This window comes from Streptopelia decaocto (assembly GCF_964273445.1).
Source record: "Streptopelia decaocto genome assembly, contig: HAP1_SCAFFOLD_50, whole genome shotgun sequence".
Classification (NCBI taxonomy): Eukaryota; Metazoa; Chordata; class Aves; order Columbiformes; family Columbidae; genus Streptopelia; species Streptopelia decaocto.
This window is the reverse complement of record NW_028115722.1, coordinates 180506-190595: the sequence shown is the minus strand read 5'-3', so window position 1 is coordinate 190595 and position 10090 is coordinate 180506. Positions and strand designations below refer to the sequence as shown.

Here is a 10090-nt window from a genome sequence, read left to right as displayed (position 1 = left end):
TCCCATGAATGCTGCTAGCCTTTCAGCTTCTCTGATAGACACGACCATGTTCCTGCCGATATCCTATCATGTACTCAGGTGGGATAGACATGACAACCTGTCTCTCTTCCTGGGTAGGGCCTGTGGGTCCTTGGGCAGAGGTTCTTTCACAGCCATGTCCCTGCTGCTGGGCTGTCACCTCCAGAGACAGAACTGACCTCACTGTCCCCTTCACAGCTACACGCTTCTGATTGAATTATGAGTGAATTATTGCTGCCTGACCGATGTTCAAAGTCTGTACATGGATGCTGAAACCTCTTCAGTAACCTGTTCTGAAAGAATCAACAAGGTGGGCATGAATAGAGCAAAAAAAGAAGACCCTGTGTGGGGTCAAATAAAAAGGGGTGCAAAAGATGTGGTCAGGGCTGTTTGGGGGCACTTGTAAAGCAGCCCTGCACCTCATGTGAATCATTTCTGTGGTCAGAGAGAACCTGAGAGATTTGTCTAATTTTAGAACATGAAGGGTATGAAAGGACAGTGTCATTCAGGCTCCAAGGGACCTTGGGAGGTGTCCTGACCAAGCTCCTGCTCACAGCAGGGTCAGACCAGATTACTCAGGGCTTTATCCAAACACATCTTGGTCACTTTCTGGGACAGAGTGAGTGCGCACTCCTGGGAAACAGCTTCCAGTGCTTGACTGTCCTCATGACTGGAAAGTTTCTCCCTTTCTACAGCACATTTCCAAGCCCAACCATCCAGATTGTTTTTACCCATCTACTTGCACACTGACACAGACCATAATATCCTACCTTGGACACAAGAATATTGCAGGGGATGACACTGAATGCCTTGCTGACTTCCAGGTAACACACCATCAATGTTCTCCCCACATCCACAACCCTGTGCTTTCCTTCATAAAAAACAAAGAGGATGGACAGGCACAACCTGCCCTGGGCAAACCCCGTCACCTTCTCTTCCAGACACACAGAAATGGGGTCCAGTGGACATGCTCTGGGGCACAGCCCTTAGTTCCCCTGCTCACCCATTGGCCATTTTGAAAAGTGCACACACTGTGTGAGAGCTGCCAGTGGTCAGGGAGTCCCCCCAGTCTCCATGAGCTTTCCAAGATGGTGGAGAGTGGCTTCACTGTGACATTGTCCTGCTGTCTCAGCTCCTGGGATGCTGCCCCTACTGTCCCATAGACTGGAAAGGATTGTGCTAGTTCCAGTGACCCCTGACTTGATCCACATCCACTGCTGTATGTTCTGCCTCCAGTCACAGAGGCCTGGGAGACCTTGCTGGTGAAGAGGGAGGACAGAGGACACAGGGATCCTCACCTCTTTTTATATTAATCAGTGTCCACACAGTGTCTGTGTTTCTCCTTTAACTGTTCCTGCAGTAGTAACAGCTCATTATGGGGCCCTTGAATTGCCTTACAGGTCTGGGCTGAGTTTTGATCTGGACTGTTGCTGTGCTTGGGGGCTGCTGTCCTTGCAGAGCAGATGAACTCACTCCTGCCACCCTGCCTGGCAGTTCATTCCATCCGTGTCACAGCTCTGTCTGCAGCAGTGACAGCTCCAGCTCCCCCAGTCAGGTCCCTGGCTGAGGACATTGCCTCACATCTGGGCTGAACCACCCCAGCTGTGGCACCAGCCCAGCTCTGACCTGCCACAAGAAACCTGGTACCAAGTGTCCAAGAGCCCATGTGTGCAAAGGCTTTGAATCAGAGCACAGACATGACATGGCCAAAGACTGATGAATGTCTCTCTAGACCTAGGAGTGTAAAACCAGAACAAAATGCCTAAGTTCATTCAACTGAAGATATTGCTCCCCTAGCCTGGAGAAATTAGATGCTTTGCTGTAACATTCTTGGTGTCCTGTCTAATAATGGGACAAGAAAGATGATTTTCATACCAATTTATTTTTTAGAATGAAAAATACAATGCTGTAAAGAAGTGTCTCTTCAGAGGAGAGAGAATCAACATCACTGATTACTTCAACTTCCAAGTTGTGCCACTGGAGCCCCAGAGACACCTGGAGGAGCCCAGAGGGGACAGGGAAAGGGACATCATGGGCTGCTCCTGTGCTGCTGAGCTGAGCTGGGCTCCTGGGACACAGGGAGCTCATGGAAGCGGCAGCGCTGCAGAGAGACAGCTCTGCCCAGGAGCAGCTCCTCTGCACATGCAGCAGGACTGAGGGCTCTGCCTGCAGCACCGAGCGCACGGGAGCCAGGCAGAGAGAGATTAAAGGCAATGTGGGGTGGTTGGTTGCTGAGGATTCAATGAGACAAATCACAGTTCTAACACGGTAAGTCTCTGGCTGTAGGACAATGCAGCTGCATTTCCTAGAGGGAGACCCTAAGCTGGTACATTCCATGATTTACAGGATCTGTCAGGTCTCTCCCACAGTATCTCTGTTGTAGAGGAGAAGAACACACTCCAGAGCAGGGCTTCCCTGCTGCCCTGTCAGAGGTACAGGGAATGATGACAACTTCTGCTGAGGGTGACTGCAGGGGGAGCACCCTGGGGTGCCCAGGGCTGTCCTGCAGAGCAGGGTCCCTGTCTGGAGGAGATCCCCATGGTGCTGTGGGGATAAGCTGTTGAGGGGAAGGAGCATCCCCGGTAAGGGCAGGAAAGGTGCTTCTGCTGTGGAGAGGGTGCTGTGTGGGTCAGGGCTGCTCACAGCTCCAGATCACCTGCAGGATTTTTCTAAGGCGATGCCCCAATGACAAGATCAATGTTAAGGACTAGCAGAGAGATAAGGAGCTTTCCTGAGCCTGTCTTTTCAGTTTCCTCTCCCAAGGGGTGGGGGGTGCAGGAAAGGATAAAATGAAAATGAGCTCTCATGCTGAAACAAGTCACTGAGACTCCTGAACTGCAACTCTGAGTGATCAGTACATCTGCCAGAAGGCTCATGACATCCCTTCACCACCCCTCTGCCTGTGCACAGCACCTGCATCACCTTGGCTGGACCCATCAGCCTTAGTCTGATCTGTCCTGTTTTCCAGCCTGCACACAGGGAGATGCCCCCAGGCAGTGCCCTGTGAACAGGCAGGATCTGTAGGGCCAGGGGGAGGGCACAGAGGGTGGGATGGTCTGTGAGCACTGACAGGGAAGAGACATGGACAGGGAAACACCTCCCAGGGGAGAATCTCCAGGCAGCAGGGAAATGATCAGAAATGAGAGGAAACCAAACCCGGAATTGTTATGGGAGGGAGAAGAGAGAAAAGTCCCTGTGATCCCCTGCAGTGCCGATCCCTCCTGTGAGCAGCCCCCTGGCCTCCTGTCCCACCCAGCAAAGCCTCTGCCCTCAGGGCCGGGGCTCCAAGGCATGAAGCAGCTCCTGTGCAGCCAGAGCTGCAGTTCCTCTGCAGAGCACAGGGGCTGAGAGCAGCTGCCCGGCAGTGTTGGTGTCTGGGAGGTGGCTGCCCAGCTGGGGAAGGGTGACGCTGTCTGAGTGCCCGGCTGCCTCTGCCCTGGCCTCTCTCACACCCACCCTCACCGCATTGTCCTTCTTGCTCCCCTGCTCTGGGTCCCTGCTGTTGGGATCTTGTTCTTGCTGTCAGGCTCTCTGGGGATGGCAGTTTCAGCTGCAGAGTCACAGCCTGATCTTGTGGGTCCTTTCCTGGAGGTGTGTCCATGGGCACACGTGTCCCAGCTTTGCTCTGACCTGTGGGGAGTGGGCAATGCACTCTGTGGGGATGGGGAATGAGCTGAGTCTCCCTCAATCAAATCTGTCTTTATTATGCCCTTGAGGTTTCCTTCCAAGCTCTGCGCTTCCCTCCAGGATGCAAACTTGTCTTACAGCATCTTTGTTTTATCGAAAGCCCCATGGAGAAGCAAAGAGATGCTGTACAGAGAAAATAAAGTTTGGTTTTTGAAAGGAGTCGTGGGTGTTCTTGGACAAACATGGGGTTCTCAGCACTTAGGAAAGGTGATACATGTTGTGGCTCCATCTGACAAAGCTGAACCCCAGTTCTGTCCCCTGCCCCCCGTTCCCACGTCCCCTGCTGCAGAGCAGGGCTGACTCCTCGGCAGCCAGCGGGCACAGGCCCTGCTCCTCATGGCACCTCCAGCCAGCACCACCCAGGGCTCAGACACCGAGCTGAGGAAGGTCTGGAAAAGGACAAGGGGTGTGGAGCAGGGGAGGGTGTGTGAGAAATGGCTTTGATTTTCCTCAGAGAAATCTCCCCTATCTAGTCACTGTCTCTTCTTCTTTGGTCAGCGCTCTGTGTCCAGAGGCTGCAGATGTCCAACAGCAGCTCCATCACCCAGTTCCTCCTCCTGCCGTTCACAGACACACGGGAGCTGCAGCTCTTGCACTTCTGGCTCTTCCTGGGCATCTACCTGGCTGCCCTCCTGGGCAACGGCCTCATCATCACCACCATGGCCTGGGACCAGCACCTCCACACCTCCATGTACTTCTTCCTGCTCAACCTCGCCCTCCTCGACCTGGGCTCCATCTCCACCGTTGTCCCCAAGTCCATGGCCAACTCTCTGTGGGATACCAGGGTCATTTCCTACACAGGATGTGCTACACAACTCTTTCTGTTTGTCTTTTTAGCTTCAGCAGAGTTTTATCTTCTCACCATCATGTCGTACGACCGCTACGTTGCCATCTGCAAACCCCTGCACTACGGGACCCTCCTGGGCAGCAGAGCTTGTGTCCACATGGCAGCAGCTGCTTGGGCCACTGGGTTTCTCATTGCTCTGCTGCACACGGCCAATACATTTTCACTGCCCCTGTGCAAGGGCAATGCCCTGGGCCAGTTCTTCTGTGAAATCCCCCAGATCCTCAAGCTCTCTTGCTCACACTCCTACCTCAGGGAACTTGGGCTTCTCATGTTTACTGCTTTTTTTTTTGAGGGATGTTTTGTGTTCATTGTGGTGTCCTATGTGCAGATCTTGAGGGCCGTGCTGAGGATCCCCTCTGAGCAGGGACGGCACAAAGCCTTTTCCACCTGCCTCCCTCACCTGGCCGTGGTCTCCCTGTTCCTCAGCACTGCCATGTTTGCCAACCTGAAGCCCCTCTCCATCTCCTCCCCATGGCTGGACCTGGTGGTGTCTGTTCTGTACTCGGTGGTTCCTCCAGCAGTGAACCCCCTCATCTACAGCATGAGGAACCAGGAGCTCAAGGATGCTCTGTGGAAACTCATATCCTAGTGTTTTCTGAAGCAATAAACTGCCCATCTTCTTCTATATAGGAGTTTTAATGTAGCTAATTATAAGCCCAGCCTGTCAACTGGATTTTCTGGTGTTGTTGGTTGTTTTCTTATTGTGATAATGTTGTCATCCCCTTTCTAATTCACTGTTGGCTTTTCTTTTATAACTGTTGGCTGCTTAAATGAGCAGCAGTGCTCTCCTTGTCTCTAAACAGAATAAAGGGCTGTTTAGCAACTTGTTTTTCGGTATATCTTTCCTGCAAGGGCTTTTTGGAACTGCAGAGACAGTTCCTGTGCGTGGGTGGAGGGGAAAACAGCTCTTCCATGTCAGCCCTGCCAGGGAGCACCAGCGCTTGTTCTTCCAGAGCTGTTCTGGTTCCACTCCACACTCTCCTTCTCATCCCTTGTGTTGGTGCAAGGCCTGAGTGCTCTGGCAGCTTGGTCACCGTCCTGCTGTGTGTCAGTCTTGTGAGCGCAGGCAGGGACAGACAATGGGCACTGCAGTGACAGAGCTGGACTCAGAACAGCCTTTCCAGGAAGAAAGATGATCTCCTATGGGCAGTGCATGATGGTTTATATCTTCAAGCATATGCTTACGATAGTGTCCCACAGATTCAAACCCCAGTGTACATCTGAACAGCGTGTGTGTGCAGGGCTGGCACACAGCAGTGTCCTCTCACAGCCAGGCTCCTGCCAGAGACCTGCAGGACCAGCAGAGCAGGGGCTGGGCTGTGCCCGTGTGCACTGGACACCCCACAGAATCTGCCCCAGGGCATCGCCATGGACGGGCCCCTCTCAACCACCATTTCTAGCCCTGACTTCTCTCCCAGCTCACAGAGATTGTTCTTCCCTCCATGGAATGACACTGAATGAGCAGGTCAGCAGTCCATGTTTGCATCGTACAAGTGAGATGTGAGCACGCACATCCTGGATGTGAGGTGAGATGTACCCAGGAGCACAAACAACATCAGCTATTCCTGGGGGTTCCATGAAGGCCTGTGGGACAGACAGTGTCTTGAGGTCACTTCATGTTGGCAGAAACATCCTATGGGAAACCGCCTGAATGCAGCACTGGGTTGTGCTTCCTTGAACTGAGGTCCCCGTGTCCATTCCTCATGATGTGGGACATGTCAGATGAGTGCAGAGCAGGTGACACACCATAGGGCTGATGTGCCTCCCGTCCTTTGGAAGTGGCACCAGGAGGCCAGAGGGAAACCAAGAGTACGGCCTCTATGTGCAACAGGGAAAGATTCCGTCTCTGAACACCCCTGGGTGCAGAAGGAGTTCACGAGGCCAGCTCAGACTTGGATGGCAGACAGAACTTGACATTTCTGTGTGTGACTCCAAGAACAAACCTCAGTGGCTTGGTGATATTCATCTCAGCTGCTGGAACGGCTCATTGCAAGTGTTCCTGTCTGCTACATCACCCTTGCCCATGATCCTGGGTTGTGCTCTCAAAAGTACCAGAGCACTCAGAGAGGTTCTGGGGTCCTTGGAAAAGCAGACATCCGACCCAACTTCAAGAAAGGCTCTTTATTAAAATCCAGCCATTTTCCTCAAGAGGAGCTGCTCCTCCACCTGGTTTAGCGCCAGCAGCACAGGGCTCTCAGGCTCCATCGTGATCTTGGCCGCTTCCATGAAGAGCACACGATGACAATGGTCTCAGTTGCCAGGGAGCAGATGGAGGGTTCGCTGTCCTCCTCCAAGGGCTGAAGGGCTGCAACAGAAAGAAGCAGAGCCCAGATGAGCTCCCATGGCTGCAGAGACCCCCAGGCATCCCCTCCAGACCACGCTCCCTACTCACCGCTGCAGATCTCAGACAGACTCTCCTTGCTTGGGTCCCTCAGGTGCCGCACAGCCAGCCCTGGGCACAGAGTTCCGTCAGCCCCTGCTCCCTCCCCTCATCAGGGCTGACCCCAGGGGAGAGCAGGAGCCGAGATGCTGGGACCGAGCGAGGCGGCCACCACGGCCACCTGCGTGGGCAGGGCTGGGAGGGGAGGCCAAGGCCCTGCCCGGGGCAGCCGGGGCTCTGGCAGCCACAGGGCTGCTCCTTGTGCCAGGGCAGCAGCGGGGACTGGGGCCAGGCTGCCGAAAGAGGGACCCGGGGGCTGTGACTCACCGATGAACCTCACGGCCACCTCTCGCAAGCTGGCCTGAGCATCCCTCAGGTACGGCAGGCTCAGGCTCAAGAGCTCTTGAGCTCTGCTCCTGTCCCGCTCCAGCTGGAGAGAGCACAAGGGTGTGAGCACGTCACTGTCCCTCCCCAGCTGGCCGGACCAGTCCCTCCCCACAACAACACACATTCCCCTTCCCCCCCGGCCATCCCCGTGTTCCAGCCAGGAGCCCTGTGGGGCTGAGAGAGAGACACAGGCCGAGGGGTCCCAGGGGTGCTGAGAGCCCTCCCTCCTGCTGGCTGTGGGGCAGAGGAAAGAGCCCCTGGGGGCTCTATTCTTGACGACAGGGAACAAGGATGCAGCTCGGGGCTGCAGCAGGACAGGCGAGGCACATCTGCAGAGCCCACAGCACAGACATGTGGGGCAGCCCTGTCCAGCCTGGGCCCTGGGCCTTGGGGGTTGTCCTCACCAAGCTCTCTCCAATCCGCCATGTCTGCTCTGTCTGCACCAGGTGTTTGAGCTGTTTCCACCTGAGCAGCTCTGCAGCACCGAGGAGGGCTTCCCTGGCAACCTGTGGAACAGCAGAAGCTGGGAGATGGCACCACGTTCTGGGGCAGGAGACCTGGTGTTCCCCTGCTCTGGGCTTTGTTCCTGGGGTGATTCTGCCCTTAGGGACCGGGGACATGCCCTGGCCCAAGCGCCCAGGGGTCTCTTCCCTGCATCACTGCTCGGCTTTGAAATCTGTACCTTGGCCACACTCAGCACTTGGTCACTCATGCGGAAGAAGAGAGGGAGCAGGCCAAGTCGCACTGTGTTCTTCATCTCCCTCTTGTCGTTCTGCACCACCATCTTCATCAGGTCTCTGAAGAAGCTGATGGAGCTCTCTCTCAGCTGGCTCAGCTCCTGGGAGGGAGCAGCACAGTAGGACCTGAGCACCAGCAGCTCTCTGCCCACGGGGAGCAGAAGCTCCTGCATGGCTGATGGGAGGGGAGATGCTCCAGGGCGGCATTGTGCACACTGCAGTTGTGGCCAGATCTGCGGCCCTGGGTGCGTGAAGGGCCACTCAAGAGACTTGCTCAGGCAGTGCCTGTGCCTCAAAGCGCCATCCCAGCATCCCCCAGCATCCTCAGCAGCCATGGTGGGGAGGAGCTGTGGGAGCAGCTGGCAGGGAGAAGCTGGGCTGGGCTGCAGAATGCAGAAACCATCCCACAAGAGCCCCAGGGAGAAAGGAGAGAAGCCCCTGCTTTGAGTGGCTGGGCAGAAGGGCAGCTGTCATTGTCCAGTGCCCACCCGCGGGGATCAGGCTTATACATCAGTCTTATACATCAGTCTTATACATCAGCCTTACGTCATCAAAGAAGGGCAGGAGAAATTCTGCCAGCAGCACAGCGATGGGACTGGCCTCCTCCCTCTCCAGCTGAGCCATCACAGCTCTGAAGACCACCAGAGCCTTCATCCTGATGGCCTTATTGCCATACTGCAGGACCCACATCAGGTCTGGCAGCATGACCTTCATCTTTCTGGCCTGTATGAAGAAGAGAGTTGCCCTTTTGGGACCAGGTCCATGTGTGGAGAGCTCCCCAGGCAGCCCCCAGGCCCCACCATGGCAGGGAGGGCCTTTGGAGCAGGCACCCCAGCGCCTGACTGCCAGCCAAGGCCAAGCCCAAACCCACTGCCCCGGCCCTTGGCTGCCACCATGGCTGCCCTTGGCGACACCCTACTCACCATCTCGTCTCTCTGTGACAGCGTCATCATGCCCCTGAGCAACAGGGAGAGCACCGTTGGCCTTCGTTGCCTCAGAAACCTCATAACTAGGTACATTGGAGCAAACTCCTCCTCTTGCAGATCACTGCTGGCCAGTATCTGAAAGCAAGCCAGCAGTGAGTGACCGGCAGAGCTGCTGGGGCTTCTGGCACCGTGCAGCTCCTGGGGCACCAGGAGCTTCTTCCAGTAACTCACAGCCAAGCGAAGGATGGCGGTGTCCTCCCGGTGTGTATACAGGACCCTATAGTGCCGGTCCTGGAGTTGGATGTGCAGCTCCTTCAACACGTTCTGCAGGGTCTGGGGCACGGAGAACATCACCTCCCACAGTGCCAGGGCAGTGCTGCAAGAGAGCGCTCTGTCAGCAGGGCAGCCTGGGCCACAGCAGCGTGTCTGGGCTCCGCGCTGCAGGACGCCTGGGATGCCCTGGGCAGCAGCAGAGGCTGAGCTGGTGCTCCCGTGGGGCTGGCAGGAGCGCAGTGAGGGGGCTCTGGGCTGGCTTGCTCAGCTGTGGCTGCTGCGGGCCTGGCTGACCCCAGCGCTGGAAAGCGTGGTGGGATGGAGGGTCCTGCTCCTCGGGGGTGTCCTGCAGGATTCCTTGGTGCTGGCAGCCAGGGTGTCTCCGGGCCCCTCTCCCCACAGGGAACAAGCCCTCATGGCTTTTGGGGCCGGTACCTGTCTCCTGGTGGTGCGATTGTCAGCAGCGTCGACACCACCTCCCCAGGGCACTTGTCAGCCAAGGGGACAATTAGGGTCTCAACACTCTGTTGGGCTGGTGCCGTGCTGATGCACTCCAGGGTTTTATAGATGCAGCTCGTGATCTTTGGCACCTGGAGGAGACACAGGTGAGGATGGTGCTGCCACTGGAGTGCAGCCATTTCCTCAGCTTTCCTTGCCATCCCTCTCTGCCACCTTCATGTGGCTTCATTTTACTGGGATTTGAGAGGAAGAGATGGATGGAAGGAGGAACAAGGCCTGACAGGGCCGAAGGGCAGGACAATCCAGCCAAAGGCCACTTACATCCACCAGCCAGAAATCGCAGTCTCTCTTGACCATGTCCAGCATGTTTCTGGCC

At 55.8% G+C, this 10090-nt stretch overlaps 1 protein-coding gene across 1 annotated transcript; it reads left to right on the top strand.

Annotated features, from left to right (window-relative positions):
- Positions 1–4226: 4226 nt before the first annotated feature.
- Positions 4227–5141, top strand: LOC309452646 (olfactory receptor 14J1-like; the record flags this gene model as incomplete). The annotated part of the gene is made up of 1 exon (XM_082077289.1): positions 4227–5141. The coding sequence occupies one exon, from the start codon at positions 4227–4229 to the stop codon at positions 5139–5141; it is 915 nt and encodes a 304-aa protein (XP_081933415.1).
- Between the last annotated feature and the right edge of the window lie 4949 nt (positions 5142–10090).